The sequence below is a fragment of the Rhinoderma darwinii genome, chromosome 3, assembly GCF_050947455.1.
Source record: "Rhinoderma darwinii isolate aRhiDar2 chromosome 3, aRhiDar2.hap1, whole genome shotgun sequence".
Taxonomy (NCBI): domain Eukaryota; kingdom Metazoa; phylum Chordata; class Amphibia; order Anura; family Rhinodermatidae; genus Rhinoderma; species Rhinoderma darwinii.
This window is the reverse complement of record NC_134689.1, coordinates 183,356,055-183,381,238: the sequence shown is the minus strand read 5'-3', so window position 1 is coordinate 183,381,238 and position 25,184 is coordinate 183,356,055. Positions and strand designations below refer to the sequence as shown.

At 39.1% G+C, this 25,184-nt stretch overlaps 1 protein-coding gene across 1 annotated transcript in view; it reads right to left on the bottom strand.

The window, feature by feature from the left end:
* Positions 1-25,184, bottom strand: part of CFTR (CF transmembrane conductance regulator) — a 214,717-nt gene that overhangs the window by 157,328 nt on the left and 32,205 nt on the right. The window contains exons 3-5 of the mRNA XM_075857129.1: positions 21,259-21,370; positions 18,440-18,655; positions 18,259-18,348 (exon numbers count right to left, since the gene is read on the bottom strand). Of these exons, the coding sequence (XP_075713244.1) occupies positions 18,259-18,348; positions 18,440-18,655; positions 21,259-21,370 (418 nt within the window). The remainder of the gene's footprint in view (positions 1-18,258; positions 18,349-18,439; positions 18,656-21,258; positions 21,371-25,184) is intronic.

The window sequence follows — 25,184 nt, the reverse complement described above, 5'->3', positions numbered from 1 at the left end:
ACGGTGCTCAGAGGCAGCCAGAGCAGCTTAACGGTGCGGGGTCCAGGTGTCGGTCCCCAACAGATCATGTACTGATGACCTATCCGGTGAATAGGTCATCAGTTGTCCAGTAGTGGACAACCCCTTTAACAGCAGGCTGTATCTATACATAGTTTAACTGGGCAGGTTATGGTCCAGCTCAGAACTGCACCCTCAATGTACCAAAAGTCGCAGGATAAACATGTTTAACACACTTTATTATGTTAAATATATATATATTTTTTCCATCAATCTATACCTTAAGAACAATTCCTGGAATTTTGCCGTTTCTGGCCACTGAGCTTCACAAAAGACTGACACTTCCTGTTCTGTAGAGATCACTTCTCAGCAGTCCCCTCATTATTATCACAGGCGAGATTATTATAAAACTGGAGGCAGATAACACAGCATCACACCCCTGACAATAGGGGTCGGACACAGCTTACCTTCCCCCCTGCCTGCACATGTCACAGAGCATGCCCACTAAACTGTCCCAAGAATGTCAAGGAGTAGATTTCTGACATTGTTTTCTAAGACAATTTATGGAATTGCTATTGCCGTAGCTCAGGCAAGATGGCGGCCCATAATAATGTAAAGAATAAAATACAATTATAAAATATATATCAGATTAGAAAAAAAGAATATGCTTCCGTATAGATTATTAACTACTAAAAATAATGGTGGTATATTCCCTTAACTACAATGTGTTAACAAGGCCTCAAACTGTTTCTATGTAAAAATGTGGGCATGCATTTTAAGATCAACAACTACATCTCACAACTCCAAAACCAGGTAACCAAGAAAAAAGTATACTGTAATGAGTTTGCCTAACTAAAGCCAATGTTTTATTGCATTATCAATATGCTCAGGTGTTTTAATAAGCCTTACTCCACCGTTATCTGTGGACATTTTAGCCTGTTAAAGCTCTTATTACTTGGGCACTGTTTGATGGGTAATTATGATCTGCCCATAGTTACCATTGTTTCATCCAACATAACATTCTAACTTTACAAGTAAAATGTAACCGGAAACAGGATTGTTTGGCACATGCTGTTTAGCAGTCGTTTACAAGGCACACTTGTCTCATTTATGAAGTGTTACAGGCTAGCATAGATTTCCCCTATAATTTATGCCAGTTAATATGTTGGCCCGTGGATGGTCCCCACCCCTTATGTTAAGCTCAGCCCACTTAAAAAAAAAAAAAGCTACGTTAGTGCTCGAAGTGCCTCAAAAGTCGCAATGTTTTATGACCTTCCGGCTTGTACCTTTCACCCCTACCCTCCTCTTTTCTCTTACTTCCCCCTATCACTAGAAGAATACCTTCTCTTTCTTTCTTCTTTTCTATTAATTATTTGATCTTCGGTTATGTTACAACCATGTTCTGTAATTGTAACCTGATTTTCTGCAATGTACATTATACATTAACCTCATTGATGGACCTCAGGGGCCCATTGATGTCCTTCTGCACTGTTTAGCATGTATTATGCTTGCTGCCCATTTGGGCATTGTTATCTTGATCTATTTTACTTGTGCCTTAAGACAAAATCTGTTATATTTGCTATTTCTATTTCTGTAAAACAATACAAATTTTGGAAAAGAAAAGTCGCAATGTTTTGAGCAAATTGCGAATTTTGATGTATTTGCGACTTTTCTAACCTGGAATAGAAAAGTTGCTAATTTCCCCCTACTGTTTGAGCTTAATCTTGATCTATAGATTGGTCATTTTTACATTGTTTTAGCTTGGCAGCCATATTTAAATAAAATAGAACAATCCATACTTGTTAGAAGGCTTCCTTGACAATAAACAAATCACAAAGTGTCCCCCTGCTGGGATCCCCAGCGATCAGCTGCAATCTGTGGTGAAGCCTGTAGAATTTCAGCTTTAATATTAGGTAAAGTGTTCAATTACCTTTCAGCACCAGCACAGGTGAAATTAACGATTACCCGGTGTTGACTCAAATCAATGCGTTGTCTTAGTAATTCAGGACAGGACAAACCGTGGGCTCTTATCTACTGGGCCCATGTGCAGTTGCATAGTTTGCAAATATGGTAGTTCCATCACTGGATTATTTTTGGTATTAGTATATTGTGCTAACCATGGTAACAGACTATTCATGTATATATTCACAGCCACTGCAGTTACTAAGCCGGCAGCTACATATGCAAGGAAGCCTGCAAAAGCAGATGTAGCACCATTGCTAATGGTTGGGAACTTTGCTATGGGCAAATTCTTGTTCCATTCTGTCAGTAAAATGAAAGTAAATACTACAGATTACTAATAGGAAATAGGTGATATTAGTCTTGAACTGACAATCAAATGTGCATATGATCTGGATTTAATGTGATCATGGATAAAAAAAACATATATACAATTGATAACAATTCTAAACATAGTGATATAATATTTTCTAAGTATTTGTCAAATTTACTTTTTACTATCTATAGGATAAATGATTTTAGAGGAGCTTTAATTTCCATCTGTGTTTAAAAAAAAATTATGTTTATTCAAATGACAAAATTCTCTCATTTCAAAAATAGTTTTCCTTAAGTGGCGACAACTGATAGCTGAGATATCAGCTACCAGATGTATGTAAATGGCTTAAGACTCTTTATTTTATCATGATTAAGTTAACCCAAAAATGTAACCCTTTCAGGACCAAGGGTCATCGATGCCTCAATGACCAGTCCCATTTTTTCAAATCTGATGTGTCATTTTATGTGGTAATAACTTTGGAATGCTTTTGCCTATCCAAGTGATTCAGAAATTGTTTTCTCATGACATATTGTACTTTATGTTAGTGGAAAAAATTGGTCAATAAATTCATAGCTTATTTATGAAAAACATCAAAATTTTAAGAAAATTTGCAAAAATTATAATTTTTCTCATTTTAAATGTAATCTACTTGTAAAACAGATAGTAATACCACACAAAATTGTTGCTAATTAACATCCCCCATATGTCTACTTTATATTTGCATTGTTTTTTGAACATTATTTTATTTTTCTAGGACGTTACAAGGCTTAGAACTTTAGCAGCAATTTCTCAAATTTTCAAGAAAATTTCAAAAGGCTATTTTGTCAAGGACCAGTTCAGTACTGAAGTGGCTTTGAGGGCCTTATGTACGAGATAGACCCCATAAATCACCCTATTTTAAAAACTGTACCCCTCAAAGTATTCAAAACAGCATTCAGAAAGTTTATTAACCCTTTAGGTGTTTCACAGGAATTAAAGCAAAGTAGAGGTGAAATTTACAAATTTCATTTTTTTGCCGAAATTCATTTATAATAAATTTTTTTCTGTAATACAGAAGGTTTTACCAGAGAAATGCAACTCAATATTTATTGCCCAGATTCTGCAGTTTTTAGAAATATCCCACATGTAGCTCTAGTGTGATAATGGACTGAAGCACCGGCCTCAGAAGCAAAAGAGCACCTAGAGGATTTTGGGGTCTCCTTTTTTTAGAATATATTTTAGGCACCATGTCAGGTTTGAAGAGGTCTTGTGGTGCCAAAACAGTGGAATCTCCCCAAAAGTGGTTTTGGAAACGACACAAATCAAGGAATTTATCTAGGGGTATAGTCAGCATCTTGACCACACAGGTCTTTTGCTATAGTTATTGGAATATGTCTGTGAAAATGAAAATCTCTGAAAAATTTCTGAAAAAATATGAAAAAAATTAATTTTTACAAGGAATAAAGAATAAAAAGCGCCCCAAAACTTGTAAAGCTATTTCTCACGATTACGGTAATACCCCATATTTGGTAATAAACTGCTGTTTGGACCCACGGCAGAGCTCAGAAGAGAAGGAGCACCATTTAGCTTTTGGAACGCAGATTTTGCATGGTAATAGTTCTGTTTGGGGTTTGCTGGTATTTCAGTTTATAATGTATAGTGTATATGTAAGCTCGGCAGAGTACATCAGGGCATAATAAGAGGGTATAATAATGGGGTAAATAATTAATTCATAGATGTGTGGCCAGTGTCGCACTGATAAATGGTGCCCAATCTTATCCGCTTTTAGTAATCACTGTGCACTATAAATGACATTTTACTTTATTCTGCAGGTCGGTACGATTACGGCGATACCATATGTATATAGGTTTTTTTATGTTTTGTGGCGATTGCGCAATAAAATCACTTTTCTATAAAATTATTTCTTTTTTGTGTCACCATATTCTGAGAGCCATAATTTTTTTATTTTTCAGTCAAATAAGCTGTTTAAGGGCTTGTTTTTTGCAGGACGGGTTGTAGTTTTTATTGGTATTATTTTGGGGTACATGCAAATTTTTGATCACTTTTTATTCTATATTTTGAGAGGGGTGATGATCAAAAAAATAGTGATGCTAGTACTGTTTTTTAATTATTTTTTTGCAGTGTTCACCGTGTGGGAAAAATAATATTATAGTTTTATAGTTGGGGTCGTTACGAACACGGTGATACCAAATATGTGTACTTTTTAAACGTTTTATTTTTTTTCCTTTAATAAAAGTCTTATAGGAAAAAAAGCATTTTTTTGTTTTTGTAACTTATAACTTGTATTTACACTTTTATAAAACATTTTTATTATTTTTTTTTTGTTACACTGACAGGAAGCATATGAGGACCAGCTAGTCCTCATAGGCTTCCGTGAATGGCAGACCGGAGGCCGTTGTATGGCCTCCGGTTTTGCCATGCAACCGACGGCAGCACCCGCAATCGGTCCTCAGGAAAGTTTGTTGTAGCAACAAACTTTACAGTTTGTTATACTAACAAACTTTCCAGTTCGTTGCTACAACAAACTTTCCCTGCGATCACATGATTAGGACCTGAACCAATCAGGTCCCGATCTTGTCTCCTGAACCAGAGGCAGAGGTTAACAGCGCGATCTGGGTGTCAGCACTACTCTGAGACACATGGATCGCGCTTTTAACACCCACTGTGAATTCACGTTGGCGCTGCACAGAGCCCAGCAAGCGCCAACATGAATTTACTGTGGGCGGTCAGGAAGCAGTTCTTAATGGTGATCATATTCTCTGTAGCCGAACCCATCGGTTTGGCTTTCAGTGAGCAGGTTGCTGGGGAGCCGGGGACACTGACACAGCCGGCGTCCGAGCGCTTTTCACAGTGCTATGCCGGCTGGTACAGAGATCTGTATATTCACGCCCTGGCCGCACGGGGTATGTGCGAAAAGGACGTGTATCTACAGATTGTCGGCATGAAAGGATTAAGGGAAGGAATCCCATTTTTATTATGGTTTTAGATTATTATTTTAGACCTGTACATGCAGTTTCTCATTAATCATTGGTAACTATTACTTAATCTAGCACTGACCATGAACAAAAGACAAATGCTAGCTTAATGTTGCTCGGCTGGCATTTATCATTTCCAATGTCTCATACTAACGTGCATGTTGGGCTTGGCTAAATATGCATGTTAAAGGGAAGTTGTGTAATAAGTAACCATGGGGCTGAATAGAAAAATTTGGAAAGAGGCCCAACTAGGTCATGACTCACATGAGTTTGAGAAATGTAAAGGTTTTGATTATAACTTTTTTCTCTACGCTTTCTTGGCCTCCCAGCACTCTGCCTTTCATACTATCTATTGCCACTCATTCTGATTTATCAGTTTTACAGTACAGGGATCACTGGCTCACTTTCCCCATCACTATAAAAGCTCCTTTAATTAAGGATGTGGCCTCTCAATGGCCATATGGTAGATGTTTTGCCTGTTACCCGCGTCATTATTCCTTTAACGAGGACCTGTCACTAAGTCGTATAAGTTGAACTGGTTAACTGACTTGAATAGCGCTGTCTCCCTGATTGTTTTATTTCCTCCTGGACCCCCTCGTTCCAGAGATATGGCCCATTGTTATGTTGGCTTCCTATATGTTAATTTGCTGTAGTTAGCCAACAGAGTGGAGCTAGCTTTCCTGCCTCTGATGCTGATCAATCAGCGGGAGGCAGGTTGGTGGTAGTTCAGTCCCTGTTGGCTAACTACAGCAAATTAACATATATGGAGCCAATACAACAGTGGGCCATATCTCTAGAACGGGGGGTCCAGGAAAAAAAGAAAAAGCGCTGAAATCAGGGAAACAGAGTTATTCAGCTCACTAAACCAGTTCAAGTTATACGACCTAGTGACAATAAAGGAGTACAGTTGTTTAGGCAACTCCTTTTTTTCTATAGCAGGTGACCAGTGATAAGCTGCTTTCGTTGGGAACATGCTGTCCAAGTGCTCAACAGGGAAACTAAACTAAAAAGCTAAAGAAATCTATCATGGACCATTCTATTTGATAGCAGACGCCCAAGGAGGCTCAGTAGTTCTCATTAAAATTAGATTATTGGTGGATTCCAACAAAAAATATGGGATTCACTGACAGTAATAAAATGTGTATGGGTGGCTAAAGGCCCTATAACACCGGCCGATTTTGGCCGGTTCAGCGTGCGGCAATCAACGAGACAGGTCGTTGATCGGCGCCGAATTGCTCCTGTCATAAAGAGCTATGTATGGGGACGAGCGGTCGTTACTCCGATTGCACGTCCCCATACATTATTATCATGTCGGCAGCACGTCTCCGTGTTTAGTAGTAGTAGTTTTTGCTCGTTCATCTGCTAATCACTGCCCTGTTTACACAGGGCAATTATCGGCAACGAGCGTTCTATGAATGATCATTTGCCTGATAATTGCCCAGTGTAAAACCCCCTTAAGGATCTCTTCCCCAATTTCTGTCCCATACATCTTTTATATTAATGTACCTACAGGAAGACTCTGTTTTTACACACAGGTGAAACTAGTCACAGTTAATGAACATATCTTGTAAAATAACGCCTTAGAAGAAAGAAGTCACCATAGAGGGCAGGTAGACACAACATCCTGTTGGTGCAGTGGCTAATTCCTCCCAGACAGAATATGCATCATATAACAAAGTAAGTGGCAGAACAAACTATTCCCACAATTCTTTCTTCAACAAACAATGTGACTAACTATGAGAACTTTATAAATCATGCAGAACTAGAATAATGAATGTATTGCTGATATGAAATGCCACCAGTGTTTTAGTCCCTTAGAGAATAGTGAACCATAAAAAACATAATCCACCATATATCTTTATAGTGAGCCTTTCCAATATCCTGGGACATTACAGGTTATATATTATATTTTACTGACATTTTTATTGCCCTTGATAAAGTTGCAGTTTGCGTGCAATATTTCCCCTTATTGGTTCACCCAAAAAAAAACCTGAATATATAATTATCTATGATGTCATCAATTGGCTCAATGACGTTCTCTTAGAAGAGGAAACTGTAGATAAACTTTGTAAATATGTAAAAGGCTAAACTGTGTTTATTACGTTTTTTACTCCAGCCGACGAGCTAATTTACAGTCAAAATTTCCGCTTGCAGCGGAATGTCGACTTCTGTACAATGTACCTTATGGAACACAGATAATCTGTCATACTATTTGCCAGGTTTATTTCACATTTATGCCATGAGTGTCCAGCTGACCGCTATCTAAACTGTATGGGCCAGCTTTAATGTTTCTATTGTGAATTTTATTAATGTGATTATTGTACAAATGTAGATTCAAATCACAAGAGCAAACTTTGGGCCCTCAACACTCACAGGAACAAGTTCTGGTGCTATATAAAAGCCATACCCCTCCGAGAGAATATCTTTCGTCTGCAAGAATCTCTAGTACCACTCTGCACAATATTATTTTTATTCAATCAATCTTTGACTAAAAGGAAGAAAATGCACAAAGGAAACACAAAGGCAGAAAAGGCGCACATGTGGCAGGCATACATTGAAATATTGGCACCTGTGGCAAGCACATTGCAGGGAATTTATGCTGAGATACCAAAAGGAACAGCTTTGGTAGGCATAAAGCAATGTCCTTGGGCAGAGACATTAAAGGGGGCTCCTGAGCCAAAGACAATAAGGCCTCATTTACACGAGCGTATTATACGCGCGTGCGACGCGCGTGCTTTTCACGCGTGTCGTACGCACCTATAATAGTCTATGGGGCTGTTTAGACGATGCGTGAATTTTGCGCTGCGTGAGTGCGTTGCGTAAAACTCACGACATGTTCTATATTCTTGCGTTTTTCACGCAACACGCACCCATTGACTTCAATGGGTGCGTGAAAACAACGCATGCCACACGGACGGTCCTGCGTTGCATGCGCGAAAATCACGCAAGAGCTGTCAAACTCCTGAATGTAAACAGAAAAGCACCACGTGCTTTTCTGTTTACAAACATCCAAACGGAGTGTCAAATTCGAGATGAGCGCACCGAACTTCACCGGGTTCGGCCAAACTCGTTTTGACCGAAACCGGTAAAAAATGTTCGGGTACGCGACGTCAGGAGACAGTCACTGTCCACGGTGCTGAAAGCGTTAAACTGGTTCAGCACCATGGACAGTGACTTCCGCTCCGAAAATCCATGAACCTGTAAAAAAAAAAAGACGTTCTGACTTACCGATAACTCCGGTCCGACCTCCCGGGATGACAGTTCAGTCAAAGTGACAGCTGCAGCCAATCACAGGCCAAGCACAGGCTGCAGCCAATCACAGGCTGCAGCGGTCTCATGGACTGCGGCGTCATCCTGGGAGGTGGGGCCGGATGACAAGAGAGGGACGCGTCACCAAGGCAACGGCCGGGAGCCCGGACTGGGGGAAGCAGGAAGTTCTTGGTAAGTATGAAAGTCTTTTTATATTCACAGGTTGGTGTATATTGTGTTCGGCATTCACTGTCTCGGGTGCTGAAAGAGTTACTGCCGATCAGTTAGCTCTTTCAGCACCTTGGACAGTGACGGGCGTCGACTAGCCTCATCTCTATGATGGCGGCTGCGTGAAAATCACGCAGCCGCGCATCATACACGGATGACACACGGAGCTGCCAAGTGCCTTTTGCGCGCGCAAAACGCAGCGTTTTTTGCGCGCGCAAAACGCACACGCTCGTGTAAATGAGGCCTAAAGGGGGCACATGGAGAAAATAAACTAAAGGTATTTTAGATGAATCTGCATCAAAGTCTCCATGTAATATATGCAAAATCCACATGTCATTTTAATGCAGATTTAACACACAGGGTTATTTGGAAAAAAAGCTGCAGTTCATGTGGCAGTTTTTCATGCCGTTTTTTGAGCCATAGCCAGAAGTGGATTAAAAAGGAATGTGAAATATAAATGTAGGACTTAGGGCCTGTTCATATAAGCGCTTGGTTTCCATTCATTGGTTTCGTTCAACCTTTCCGTTGGAGGAATCGATAAACAGAAAGCCGAACGGAAACTATAGCATCCGTTTGCATTACCATTGATTTTCAAAGGTAATGCTTTTATTGCAGTTGGTTTCCATTTGTGTCCTTTCCGTAAAGTATCTGTTTTTTTCACGGAAACAATAGTGCTGTCGACTACCGCTATTGTTTCCGTGAAGAAATTGAAACTTTACAGAACGTAAATAAACGGAAACCAACTGCAACTGAAGCATTACCATTGAAATCATAGTTTTTGTTCGACTTTCCGTTCATCAGTTCTTCCGACGGAAATGTTGAACGGAACCGAGGAATGGAAACTTCATAGAATTGCAATGGCGTTTTAAAAAAATAAATTAAAATGCTGTGTGTGTGTAAACCCACTCTTAAAAAGAACTGCAAAAATATGCTGTTTGATACATTTTGAGCAAATCACATAAGATTTTATGATATCTGTGGGGCAAAATCACACACATATATTTGATGCAGTTGCTAACAAAAACTTTTTTTGAGCCAAACACAGAAGTGGACACAAAAGAAAGGAGATGAATCAGTCTTTTCTTTATACATTTCCTTCCTTTTGGATCCACCCCTGGGTTTGGCCAAAAAAACCTGAGCCAAAAACTGCATCCAAATTGTACAGTATGTGTGATCCTGGCCTTACTTCAATTTTACAGTCACTCACGGGGAGTTCACACAACATTTTTCGTCTGGCAGAAAAAACCTGCCTCAAAATTCCTTCAGAAATTTTGAGGCAGATTTTAAATTGCCAGCGTTCTTTTTTTAAATTTTTTCTGCGTTTTTTCCCCGCGTTTTTATTAGCCATTTGAATCTAATACAAAAACCGTGGGCAAAAAATGCTGGTATCAGCGCCAAAAAAACGCTGTGTAAACTACACCTTATAGGATATGTAAAACTTTGAAAGGGATTTTTTTTTATAAAAAGGTCAGTGTGTTTGGTGAAACTTTATAATTAGTTTTTATTAACAGTTTGTTTTACTTTTTGAGATACAGCTGCTCTGTGTTCTCTAAACAGAGCAGCTGTATAGTTTGCTAAGACCTAATTCTGTCAGTCCCGCGGACCTGACGGGTTCAGTGTCAGCGGTTCCACGCAGGATCTACCTGTAATCTATCACATCTAATTATGAACTTAGATGTGATGGATAACAGGTGGATCCTGTGTGTCAGGGACACGCAAGGACCCGCTTTCACTAAACCTGTTAGTCCCGCAGGCCTGATGGGAACAGGATTTAGTATAGAGAATACAAAGCAGCTGTATCCCAAAAAGTTTAAATTATTTTTAATAAAAACTAATTATAAAGTTGTACCAAATACACTGATTGACCTTTTTATTTAAAAAAAAAATCCCTTTCAAAGGTTTACATAGCCTTTAAGATGCATTGGTACTAGAGAATTGTGAATGAGAGCTCTGGACTAGAATACAGGCCATAACTTAGGATAAGTACAAAATGAGTAGTGCACGGTACAGTAAAAAAAAAAAAAATGTCCTCTAGTTTATATAAGATATACAAACATTTAAATACACTATACTATATGTGTGTACTTTAGAACGAATGAAGATGTGTTTTTTTTTTGTTATTTTCTTTTTTTATAATTTAATTATTTACATGTCCCTGGATGTAGCCATTGCTAATCAGAATAAAGACATCCAATGCTGGCTGCATCCAGAGAACTTGAAAACTGCAAAATAGAAGTAAGGTTTACAATAAAATAAGTGACCTCTTTTTTATTTCATAACTAAACATCTTCTTTAAAATAAAAAAAAAATAGAGAAAAGAGAATAAAATTAAATAAAAATGATATATATATATATATATATATATATATATATATATGTATATATATATATATATATATATATATATATATATATATATATATATATATATATACACACTACCGTTCAAAAGTTTAGGGTCGCTTAGAAATTTCCTTATTTTTGAAAGAAAAGCACAGTTTTTTTTCAATGAAGATAACATTAAATTAATAAGAAATACACTCTATACATTGTTAATGTGCTAAATGAATATTCTAGCTGCAAACGTCTGATTTTTAATGCAATATCTACATAGGTGTATAGAGGCCCATTTCCAGCAACCATCACTCCAGTGTTCTCATTGTACATTGTGTTTGCTAACTGTGTTAGAAGGCTAATGGATGATTAGAAAACACTTGAAAACCCTTGTGCAATTATGTTAGCACCGCTGTAAACAGTTTTGCTGTTTAGAAGAGCTATAAAACTGGCCTTCCTTTGAGCTAGTCGAGAATCTGGAGCATTACATTTGTGGGTTCAATTAAACTCTCAAAATGGCTAGAAAAAGAGAGCTTCATGTGAAACTCGACAGTCTATTCCTGTTCTTAGAAATGAAGGCTATTCCATGCGAGAAATTGCCAAGAAACTGAAGATTTCCTACAACGGTGTGTACTACTCCCTTCAGAGGACAGCACAAACAGGCTCTAACCAAAGTAGAAAGAGAAGTGGGAGGCCCCACTGCACAACTGAGCAACAAGACAAGTACATTAGAGTCTCTAGTTTGAGAAATAGACGCCTCACAGGTCCTCAACTGGCAGCTTCATTAAATAGTACCCGCAAAACGCCAGTGTCAACGTCTACAGTGAAGAGGTGACTCCGGGATGCTGGCCTTCAGGGCAGAGTGGCAAAGAAAAAGCCATATCTGAGACTGGCTAATAAAAGGAAAAGATTAGTATGGGCAAAAGCACACAGACATTGGACAGAGGAAGATTGGAAAAAAGTGTTATGGACAGACGAATCGAAGTTTGAGGTGTTTGGATCACACAGAAGAACATCTGTGAGACGCAGAACAACTGAAAAGATGCTGGAAGAGTGCCTGACGCCATCTGTCAAGCATGGTGGAGGTAATGTGATGGTCTGGGGTTGCTTTGGTGCTGGTATAGTGGGAGATTTGTACAAGGTAAAAGGGATTTTGAATAAGGAAGGCTATCACTCCATTTTGCAACGCCATGCCATACCCTGTGGACAGCACTTGATTGGAGCCAATTTCATCCTACAACAGGACAATGACCCAAAGCACACCTCCAAATTATGCAAGAACTATTTAGGGAAGAAGCAGGCAGCTGGTATTCTATCTGTAATGGAGTGGCCAGCGCGCAATCACCAGATCTCAACCCTATAGAGCTGTTGTGGGAGCAGCTTGACCGTATGGTACGCAAGAAGTGCCCATCAAGCCAATCCAACTTGTGGGAGGGCCTTCTGGAAGCATGGGGTGAAATTTCTCCCGATTACCTCAGCAAATTAACAGCTAGAATGCCAAAGGTCTGCAATGCTGTAATTGCTGCAAATGGAGCATTCTTTGACGAAAGCAAAGTTTGAAGGAGAAAATTATTATTTCAAATAAAAATCATTATTTCTAACCTTGTCAATGTCTTGACTATATTTTCTAGTCATTTTGCAACTCATTTGATAAATATAAGTGTGAGTTTTCATGGAAAACACAAAATTGTCTGGGTGACTCCAAACTTTTGAACGGTAGTGTATATATATATTTAAAACCCTTTAGAGTTGAATATAGCAATATCCACTGTTATTCTCCTAAGAGTTTACAATTACAAATGCTGTATAACGCTTCGTTCACATCTGCGTCAGGGCTCCATTCTAACGTTCCGTCGGAGCTTTCAGTCAGAACGGAGCCCTGACTGAAACAAACAGGAACTATAGGTTTCCGTTTCTATCACCATTGATTTCAATGGTGACGGATCCCGTGCAAATAGTTTCCGTTTGTCTCCGTTGTGCAAGGGTTCCGTCGTTTTGACGGAATCAATAGCGTAGTCGAGTCATATCTCATAAGTCGGAGTCATAACTTTTTTATTTTTCTGCCGATGCAGCTGTATGTGGGCTTTTTTTCTTGTATTGTACGACTTGTATTTTGTATTGGTACCATTTTAGAGTACATGCGAGGCAGGATAAACAGAAAACAGTAATTCTGGCATTGTTTTTATTTTATTTTTTACGGCGTTCACCATGCGGGTTAAATAGCTTTATAGTTGGGGTCGTTACGATACCAAATATGTGTAATTTGTTTTATTTTTTTTAAAAAAAAATAATAAAGCATTTTGTAAGGGGAAAAAGTGGGTTTTAAATTTTTTTTTTAGTTCCACTAAGGGACTTTACTCCGCGATTATCTGATCGCTTTTATAATACACTGCAATATTTCTGTATTGCAGTGTATTACTGCCTGTCAGTATGGATGGACATCTGTTAGGCCATGCCTCTGGCATGGCCTAACAGGCATCAGCTAGAGGCAGACCTGGGGGCCTTTGTTAGGCTCCCGGCTGCCATAGAAGACACCGACACCCTGCGATCGTATAGCGGGGTGCCGGTGGGGTGAGAGAGGGAGCAATCTACCTCTAAAACCACTCAGGTGTGGTGTTCACTATTTAGCGCCGCATCTGAGGTGTTAAACGAGCGGGATCGATACTGATATTGATCCCAGCCGCTCGAGCAGGTCTGAGAGCAGGGAGATTTAACTGCTCCCGGCAGTGTTTATTTATTCCGATGCATCTCCGTAAAAAGGCAATAGCATCGGAACAAAGCCTGTTAGTGGCCGCCATAAAAACACCTATCAGCGGTCACTAACGGGTTAAAGCCTCAGTGACTACTTGCGTTTTGTTCTCCCACATAAACCAGGTCTGAATGTCCGGTAAAGAGATATACGCACTAAAGCAGTAATACAGGGGCTTTTTTTTTGGGGGGGGGGGGATTCTTGCCTTGACTTTTGATCTCAAATAATAGTAATACTATTATAGGGGCAATGTGCCAGTCACTTTTTTGGCTGTGACTATTATGAGAACATTGTGTCATTCAGTGATTGTGGACTGAACTGAAACAGATACTATATTACAAGCTCCGATGTTACATGCAAGATCAGATGACCACACAGAGAGAAAAAAGCCAGGATGTCAAAATAATATATGGGTGACTTAAAAACATATATATTATTAACTGTTTCCTTGCTGACTTTATAATAGTGAAAAAAAATTAGCATAAAATTTGGCATGTGCATAAGTTTGGACACCTTTCCAGTTGATCCATTAGTATTAGGGCATGTTCAGACGTGGCAGAATTTTTACGCTGCAAATGTTGCTGCAGATTCGTTGTGAATTTGCAGCAACATTTTCATATTTGACAGGTAATTCAAACGTTGCAAATATCACATCGGACATGCCGCAGATTTCAGCCTCTGCATTGCAAAGGCTCAAATCTGCAGTGAAAACCTGCTGCTTCTCCGCTGGCGGCCATGCATGCTGCTAAATGGTAATTCTGCACCGCTGCCTAAATTCCGCACTGTTATTTTTTGCAACGTCTGAACTAAGTTACCTAAAAATGTATATAAAACAATGGACAAAACGTCTGCTGTAGATTTCCACTGCGGACTGTCAGCAGCGGAATTCAACAGCAATTCCGCCACGTCTGAACATGCCCTTATTCATATAAGGCCTCAAAGTAATTATTTTTTTAGGTCTTAATGCAGGTTAGGTGCAGTCAATTCTAGAACTTAATCGGTTAAGGGCCGCCCAAAGTATGTATATATATATATATAGTGTCTGGAAAGAAAAAAATGTACACAGCGCCACATGGTGCAAGATAAACCTAATAGGTAGGGTAATTATAGTAAGGGCTTATTCAGATGAACGTGATATACGTCCGTGCAACGCGCGTGATTTTCACGAGCCTCGCATGGACCTATATTAGTCTATGGGGCAGTGCAGACTGTCAGTGATTTTTGCGCAGCGTGAGTCCGCTGCGTAAAACTCACGACATGTCCGTTCTTTGTGCGTATTTCGCGCATCACACACCCATTGAAGTCAATGGGTGCGTGAAAATCACGCGCACCACACGGAAGCACTTCTGTGGGACGCGCGTGATTCGCGCAACAGCAGTAAAAGAATGAATGTAAACAGAAAAGCACCACGTGCTTTTCTGTTTACAAACATCCAAACGGAGTGTTATAATGATGGCGGAAAGGCGCGAAAATCACGCAGCCGCGCATCATACGGGGCTGACACACGGAGCTGTTAAGTGCCTTTTGCGCAGGCACAATGCTGTGTTTTTTGCGTGCGCAAAACGCACACGCTCGTGTGAATCCGGCCTAATGGTAAGCAATTACACTCACCTAAGGTAGTTTGTACTGGCAGGTACAACTTAATGAAGTAGGCAGTAGTAAAAATTGTTGCAGCTTTCAATATCCAGATGCCGGCATCAAATTTGTGGTGCCGCGGGAAATAGCAATTTAAAAAAATATATATTTTTGAAAAAAATATATATTAAAAATGGATATAAGAGGAAAGCACTACTCAAAAGGAAAGGATAGCAGGGTGATAATAATGAGTAGATTTATTTTGCAAAGAATGGCAACGCATTTCAATGCAGAACCTGCGTCTTCATCAGGCCAAAACAGTCTGACCAATTAATTTCAATGGGAAAAACGGCGTTCCGTTCCCACGGGGCATTTTTAACGTAAAAAAACACCTCGTATAAAGAAGTGAATCTCACTTTTTGAGCCGCTTTTGGAGCCATTTTTCATTGACTCAATTGAAAAACAGCACCAAAAACGGCCATAAAAAACGCAGCAAAAAAAGCTAGTTGCTTGAAAAACGGCTGAAAATCAGAGGCTGTTTTCCCCTGAAAACAGCTCCGTATTTTCAGCCGTTTTTTGTTAAGCGTTTGAACATACCCTAAGACTAAAAATGCTAATAAAAAAAAGCAAAAATGATGAGTATAAAAATGATAAGAAAAGAAGCCTGCATTGATCACGAATAAAAACATAGTAAAAATCAAATCACTAGCCTAAGAAATACAAAATTTATAGCCAATTAACTAACAAATGCTAAAAATGGCTAAACCGGTCATGGTCCTGCATCGGTTAATAAATTCAATATATTTTTAAGCCTTTCAGGGTCTTGATTGTTCCTACAATCATCAGCTATAGGGTGGATTCACACATGGCTTAATTTTATGGCACAAATTTTTCCGCAGCAAATCCACAAGTTTAGCATGCACATTTTGATACGGTTTTCTATGCAGACTTGCACGATTTTACCCCTTGGATTGCAAAGGGTGAATTCCACAGTAGTTTGTGGCAAATGCGCAGCAAATTCCGCATATAAACCATTTAGATTTTGCAGCAGATTTGTTGCGCACAAATTTGTAGCATAAAATTATGCCACGTATGAATCCACCTAAACAGAAGTAAGTATTTCTCTTTTTTGTTATTTTATACCTATGTCAGCAGTTTCCAGAAAATGTCATAGGGCTGGAAAACCCCTTTAAAGGGGTTGTCCAGGATTAGAAAAACGTGGCTGCTTTCTTTCAAAAACAGTGCCATACCTGTCCATGGGTTGGGTCTGGTAGTACAGCTCAGCTCCATTAAAGTTAATGTGACTGATCTGCATTACCACGCAAAACCTGTGGACATGTGTGGTGCTGTTCTTTAAAGAAGGCAGCCATGTTTTTTTCTACTCCTGGACATCCCCTTCGAAAGGCATTCAGAATCCCTAAAATATGAATGAAAATTTGTGGTTAGATCTCATACACACTGTACATGAAGGACAAGTGTTTGCCACTATAACTAATTTAGCACAGAGCAACCAATCAGAGATAATCTTTCAATCTTTCCTTAAACTGCTCTTAAAAAATTGTACTCTGCATTGTGATTGGTTGCTATGAGGAAGCAAGCCCATTTTTTGATAAATGAGGCAAAATCGAAATCATATTTTATAATGTTCTTTTCAAAAGTAGATAATAGTAGCTGAAGTAGAAAATCTGTCGTGGTCATGGGATGGACAAGTGATTGGCTAGTCACATTCCCAGTACAGTTATCAGAGCTGTTTCTTGTAAGGAGCCATGTACCTGTGTGTTCCATCACATGACAAGGACAGATCTTTATCCACGGGAAATAAATAACAAAGAGTCATATTGAATGACAGCAAGTGGAGATCTTGAAAACTGCGAGGAATTGATACAGAAAGTTTATTGGAAAATTGTATAACTTTTTATTATACAAAAAAAAAAACAACATTAAATTTACTGAAACCAGACAACCCCTTTAATCTAAAATGGTAGAAGCAGCATAGGAGCTCCTAGCAATTGTTGTGCCTTTTTAACAGAAGCTTTGACGAACTGCCAAGCCTCCTCCACCTGACCAGAGCTCGCTTTGATGGTAAGAAGACGTTCGTTCTATGTTCATTTATAATTCTGGGGCAGAATGCATTCATATGTAACAATTATATGTATTGGTAATTAAATCTGTAAATAAGGGCCTGTTCACATCAGCGTTGGTTTCCCTTGAGGGGTTCGCAGTTGACTGCACTATTGATTCCGTAAAAACATATGGAAACCTTACACAACGGTGACAAATGGAAACCATAAGCAACGGAAGCATTACCATTGAAATCAATGGTAAGGCAAATGGAACCTAAGGTTTCCGTTTGCCTTTCCGTTGACGGGTTCCTCCGACGGAAAGGTCTAACGGAACCCCTCGACGGAAACTAACGCTGATGTGAACACAGCCTAAGATGGCAAAATATGTTTTAGGGCCTATCTTTATGGCTTCCGTTTGCGTAACCATTGATTCTAATGGCAATGCTTCCATTTCAGTTTGTTTCCGTTTCCGCTCCGTAAACAGTTCACGGAAACAGTAGTGTTGTCAACTGAAATATTGTTTCCTTGTAAAAACTGAAACTTTACAGAACTGAAACCAACTGAAATGGAAGCATTACCATTGAAATTAATGGTAATGCAAACGGAAGTAATATTTTCTGTTCGGCTTTCCGTTCATCGCTTCCTCTGATGGAAAGGTTGAACAGAATCGATGAACAGGACCCGAACTCTGATGTGAACAGGACCTTTATTTTTCCAACTGTAATACAATAAAACACAAAAGATAAATAAAAGATGCAAGAGACAAACGACATTTACATACTTACTACATAAAAACTTGATACAGCGTCTTACCTCATCAAATTTGTTTAGGTTGTTTGAGAGAAGACTTACAAGCTGTCCAGTACTTATTTTATCTAGAACTTTGCTTGATAGTTTTAATGTCTGTATGAAGAAAAATACACAAAACATTTAGATCTTTTTACCAAACAAGTAAATACCTATAGAAAATGAATTGAAAATAAAGGATACTTACTTTTTTATAAATTAAACTGAACATTGCTATCCTCATTTGCATTCCTATACGATGGAGACCAAATATGGCAGGATGTAGAAGCAGCATTCTTACTGCAAAGAGTAGAGACAGGCCAATTGCTAAGTAGTAAGCTATGGATCGCTCTGCTGTGTTACTTTCGTCATAAGATGCTATGATTCTTCCAAGAAGAAGTGGTTGAACAGCTTTGGTGACTTCCTGAAATAAACAAATTAGAATTTATAAAAAGTGTGTGATTAGTGTTATCGATTTATTTTTTATTTGAACCATGTTAGATTCCATGCACAAAATTGTATAACATCAGGTAGTTCTTTACTATGAGTTGTAAGGAATTGTTGTCCTAAGAAAATGAATAGGAAAGGCAGTTTTGAATAGTATCCAGTGTCCTGACAGTTGTATATCAGGTTGGTGACAATACTCTCAGTCGCAGGTAGTCTCTGGCTGTTATTGTCTCGTTCTTGTGCTACTGCCCAGTTTTACTTAATGACTTTCATTAACGGAAGATGAACTGGATGGTGGCCAGTACAGGACTTGCTCTGTGACTCGCAGAATTCCTGTAGTATGCTTAAAGTTCTACACCTGCCTTTTATGATCTGTATTTAATGAGGTATAGTATTTTAGTGCTTAAAGTGGTTTTCCCATCAAGGACATTTATGACATATCCACAGGATATGCCATAAATGTCAGATAGATGCGGGTCCCACCTCTGGGACCCGCACCTATCTCCAGAACGGGGCCCCCTAAACCCTGTTCTACCTTTCTGTGTTACGGCTGAAGCGTGTGATTCCCAACCATGCAGAAGAAAACAGCATAACTCGCTGAGCTAAGCTGTTTCCATAAGTCACTAATTGCGGAAACAGCGTAGCTCGCATGCTACGATATTTCCGTAACTGCCATCCACTACTATTGGAGTTATGAAAACAGCGTAGCTCAGCAAGCTACGCTGTTTCCTTTTCATGGTCGGGAAACACATGTTTCAGCCGAAACACAGAGGGGAATAACTGGGTTTAGGGTGCCCCGTTCTAGAGATAGATGCAGGTCCCAGAGGGGGGTGCGGGTCCCAGAGCCATCTATCTGACATTTATTGCATATCCTGTGGATATGTCATAAATGTCCCTGATAGTAAAATCCTGTATCTGTAGAAAAGTAATGACTTAGTTTAGAAGGTCAGTGTTTAAATGTGCTTGACTGTTGGCCACGGACGCATTTCCGTATCGCAATGGAAAGATGTCCGTTCCGTAGAACCGTGCCGGGAATTATGTTGCATGTCCTACTTTTCGTATTTTAAGGGCCGTGCTCCCATACTTCGAATGGGAACACGGCCCGAAAATGCGGCCCATGTGCATGAGGCTTTACTCAGAAATAGAGGGCAATGAGCATAGCCAGTGTCAGACTGGGGTTCCTTGAGCACACCCTCCATCTTTACAGAGCATCCACACTCATACGTTTTGAATTGAATCATAAACGTTATTCTTATCATTGCATTAAAGGACATATTATGAATAATATAATACAGATAAGTTATTTGTGAATAAACCCATAAGAAATATAAAGTAGTGGCCAGTGACTGGCTCCCAGGCCAGCTCCAAATGAGGTTATCTTCTGCTAGACCCATGGGGCCCATTGTGTTAGAGCCTAGGGTCACCAGAGGATTCGTTGGTCCTATATTGGACCAGTCCAACCCTGAGCACAGCAGGATGAAACAAATTTGACATCTGCAATGTATGATGGTATGATATTTAAACTTGATGTTAAGATCATTTATGAATTCCGGTAAGTGAAAAATGATCTGGAAGTATTAAGGTATTGTAGTGTGGGGTTTATGTTACTGATCTCTGACATTTATTAAAATGAGATATACATTGGGCTGCCAAAAAAATGTTTAGATTGCACATGTAACAGCAATCTTCTGCTCTAGCCTCATTTAATGGACTAGAATTTAGAGATATGGGCACATGACACATTACAAAGGCTTATTTCAAGTTTTAAAAGCAACATTTCTTTGAGGTGATGAATATGCTGTAGTCTTAATTATTTCATGAGAGACTTCATTTGTGGGACCTGTGAAAACGATGCATCCATAGCACCAGTGAAGTTCAGACTGTCTACTCTGTAGACCTCCAGCGGAAAGAGCAATGATGGGAAGACAAATAGGAACATAGGCCACAAACTTTACACCCTTACCCATCCTTGACTGAGGCTCCCTATCGACCGGTAACTGAGCTCCAAACGACCACCACTTCATTTCTCATTTGTGAGAACCTGTATCCACACAAACTGTCCAATCTGAGCTGTGTCAAAAATGAACTTTAACCCTTTGTAAACTCAGAAAAATAGAGAGACAGTGGGTGATGCGCAGTGCACTTTTTGATGGTAAGAATTGTGAGGAGGCCAAATGAAACCAAGGAGTACTGCCCGAATCGATTAATTTAAAGCAAAGGTGCTGATGTATAATTTTTTTCCAGCACACGGCATAAAATCCTTCAACTTTATTTAAGACACATAGTAATAAAGTTAGAAACAACGTTTTTGCTTACACGCTGTTTTTAACTTTATTACTATGTGTCATTGATGAATAAAGTTTGAAGGATATACCATTGCCTTGGAGCTAGGCTAGCCCTATTGACCGCGCACTAGAGCAATTCATTTATTGAAGAATATTGGTGAGCTGATCTAACTTTTTTCTATTAACAATTTGCTGGATGGGATGAATGATAAATGTGACCATGTGATCCTCAGGCTCATACATATATTTATAATTTTTTTAGATTAATATACAATAATCAAAAATTTAATCTTACCCCTAGGTACATTAAGATGCCATAGAATATAAATTTCCAGAAAAAACAACGTTTGAGTGCATTGATTAATTTGGGATTTGTTTTTGATGTTGCCAATTCCCTGTCCCATTCTCTGAAAGAAAACAAAAAACAAGATAGTTATCCATCAAATGCAATGTTTACACTTGAAACATTCCTCCTTTATTTCCAGGTATTTCCAGGGAAACTTCATAAAGTCAAGAAAATGGCAATAAAAACACAGCTTTAAAATACCAAAGCGATCCATTCTTCATGATCATGAAAACGTAAGTCCAGAGACAGCTCATTCATGCATTTGACAGATTTAGGTGCCCAACTATATATCTCATGGCAGGGAGTTCATTCATGTAAAGGTCACATTCTATGTCTAAAAAAAACTGCCAGAGATCTTAAGACCAATGCAAAATAATAGGCAAATAAAGTTTTTGGAGTTCATCCAGTACTCAACAAGATGAAAACAAAGGCAGACTATTCTAACTGGTAACAATGCAGACAAAGATGACTTGTTGACAGAATAACATCTTATCTATCAATGTAGAAATGAGGCAAATCAAACTTTTTCTTACATTCTTATTGTGACTTTGTTTCTCAGTGTGAAACATCTCTGTACTGTGATAGATGGCATAAACTGGTACATAATTACAGAGGATACCGATATAGGCAGCAGCATTCCTATGAACTTTCACTATGTACCTTATGTAAAGCGTACATGAAAAGGTAATAGCCAAAATACATACATTCATTACATGTGTGCACATCAGTAAAGTGACATTATCAGAAATCTAACTATACACGCAAAATTTGGGTCCTTAGGAGCGCATGACCCGACACCTATCAAAGGGGCTGTCACACAGAGCCAGACTGTGGCTGTGCAACAGGCACTGATTTTCAACCAATAAGCACTTCCCTATAGTGCAAGAAAAGTGCTCATTAGACCACAATACTTATTCTACAAATATAACCAGCGACTAAAACTCATGGCTGAGCGGCTGCAGATAAAATGTAAAAACAGTTTTTGCTAACTTGAACCCCCCAAGTCAGAGGTTAGATGGCAACCCCTAGACAGGTGCCTACCCTGTCTACCCCTTGTCCCGTCCCTGCACTGGTGGTAGCCACCTAAAGCTTGCGACTGTCACAAATTTCAATATTAATTATAAACAATGGCAGAGTTATTTAGCCATTATAAAGCACTGTTAGATTACTAAATGTATGGTGCAGTTATTTGGTCACTGGATGTTAGTATTATTTAAGTACAGAGAGCTACCCGATACTCTGCTCCATATATGAACAGTGACGTCAGGAGATGCCCCAGGGCCAAAATCTGCGGGTAGAGCGCTTGTGATGCTCTACCCGGGGACTCTGGCCCTGTGAACAGTGATGTCAGTAGCTTCCCTAGAAAGAGCACTTACGATGCCCTACCCGAGGACTCAGGCATAGGGAGGCTCCTGCGTCAGTAGCTTCACCGGAGCCAAAGTCTGCGGGCAGAGCGCTTTCGATGGTCTACCCAGGCACTCCGGCCCTGGGGAAGCTTCTTACATCACTGTTCATATATAAACAGTGACATCAGCAGCCTCCAGACGTATATGTTTAATGTAAACCTGTGACGGTTGCCATACAGTGGCATTTATCACCCATAGGCTCCCATGTTAAAAAGTATACCGCACAGTATACTCTTTTGTGGGATCACCAAGGATAGAATAGTGTAGTCTAATTCTGCTCTCTGTTAGAAAATCCTGAAGGAAACTGTCCACCCATCATTTTGTAACCTAAATTTCAATCACAGTTGGGTTAGGCAGCAGAACAATGATCCAAAGTACACAAGTCTACATCTGAATGGCTCAAAATAACAAAATTAGAAGGTGTCATTAATTTTTTTTTATCATATTGCTTTTAGTATGATATTAAAATAAATTTTATTTATTTATGTTCTTGTGTTCTACTTTTTACTTTTTTCTTACTTTTACTTCTCTATGATGGCTGCCATTTTTTTTTCATCTCTGTATGTGTCGATTAACGACACATACAGAGATGGAATACGGCACATACAACCCCATAGAGAATGCGAACGGGAGCCGTTCCATTCTCTGCAGCGTACGCCGTCTGTGTGGGAACGGCGCATGTGCCGCTCCCACACAGACCAAAACGAAGCTCCTTCGTAGAGCGAAATCCGGCGCCATTTTAATGTGGACCAGAAACCGCTGCCGGACAGTAAGATGATGACTTCTGGCTGCGGCTTCCGGCCATATGTTCAAGGAAGCGAAGGCGCAAGGCATAGGAGCGGAGGCGGCAGCGGCGGCAGGAGCAGGTAATTTATGTTCGTGTATGTGATGTGTGTATTATGTTCGTGTATGTTCGTGTTATACTGTCTGCTGAGCACTGTATCTAATCCTCCTACACTGTGCAGTCGCTCAGAAAATGGCAGCACACAGTGTAGGAGGTTTGAAGATTCAAACCTTTCCTTCTCCTGGCACTAGCCAGAATAAGGGAGGGGGGATTGTGTGAGGACACTAGAGAGAGTGTGTCTACCCCAAATTTGCAGCATAAAGCAATTAGGTTGCTTTGCCACATTGACCATGCTGCAATTTTGGGAACTGCTCCCTCTAGTGCCCAGCACATGGAAATGTTATAAATTAGAATCTATTTTATAATATTTCCTGACTTGTGAAAAAAATTTAAAAATTAAAACAATGTGTAATCACTCAAATAATAATTGTTTAACTAAAAAAAAAAAATTATAGCGACACATTCCCTTTAAGGTTTTGGAGTGGCCAACTCTAAGTCCTGACTTGAATCTCATTGAAATGCTGTGGCAAGACCGTAAACAGGCAGTTCATGGTCGACAACCCTCCAATATAGCAAAATTAAAACAATTTTGCAAAGAAGAGTGAGCTAAAATTCCTCCACAGCGATGTAATAGACTTATCACAAGTTATCGCAAACCTTTGATTGCAGTTGTTGCTGCAAAGGTTGTACAACCAGTTATTGGGTTTAAGGGGTAATTACTTTTTAAGATGGGTGATATAGGTTTTGAATAAATCTTTATCCTCAATAAATGGAATGATAATTTAAAAGCTGAATTTTGTGTTTACTTGTGTTGTCTTTATCTTATATTAAAATGAGTCAGATGATCTGAAACATTTAGATGTGACAAATGGGCAAAAAAACAGAAGAAATCGTAAGAAGTAAATACTTTTTCACAGCTCTGATAGATAGATAGATGGATTGATGGATAGATGGATGGATAGATAGATAGATAGATAGATAGATAGATAGATAGATAGATAGATAGATAGATAGATAGATAGATAGATAGATAGATAGATAGATAGATAGATAGATAGATAGATAGATAGATAGATAGATAGATAGATAGATTTAATCACAGGCAATATATAAAGTACTTACTATATAAGGAATTCATTACAGACAAATTTAGCATACTACAAAATTAGGACTATATTAAGAAAATACTTAGCTCTTGCCAAATTTTGATATAGTGGTCTTACATTAATTCTCTGCATATTGTAAGAAATTTTGGAAAACTATCATTAGGCTTGGCATGCAGTCATGTGCTTATTTTCCATACAATAATACAGTGGGATATTTTTCATAAGCAATTGCCGCTATCCAATGTGGTTAGTCCTCCAGTTTGGCTAGTATTTTTTACATTAACATTGATAGAACAGTATCCTACAATGACTTGGACATGAACTGTCACTGTCAATTCTTGGCTTTGATTGTTTTTCCTAGTAACAGTACAGTGGGAACATTGCCTTATCTTTCTTTTCAGAAGCTATTTATGTATACCTATCTGTTCACTCTTTAACTAATCCATTGATTAGAAACAGAATATTGAATGGTAAATCCTCTCTTGATTTTTGTATATGACTTAAAGAGGCTCTGTCACC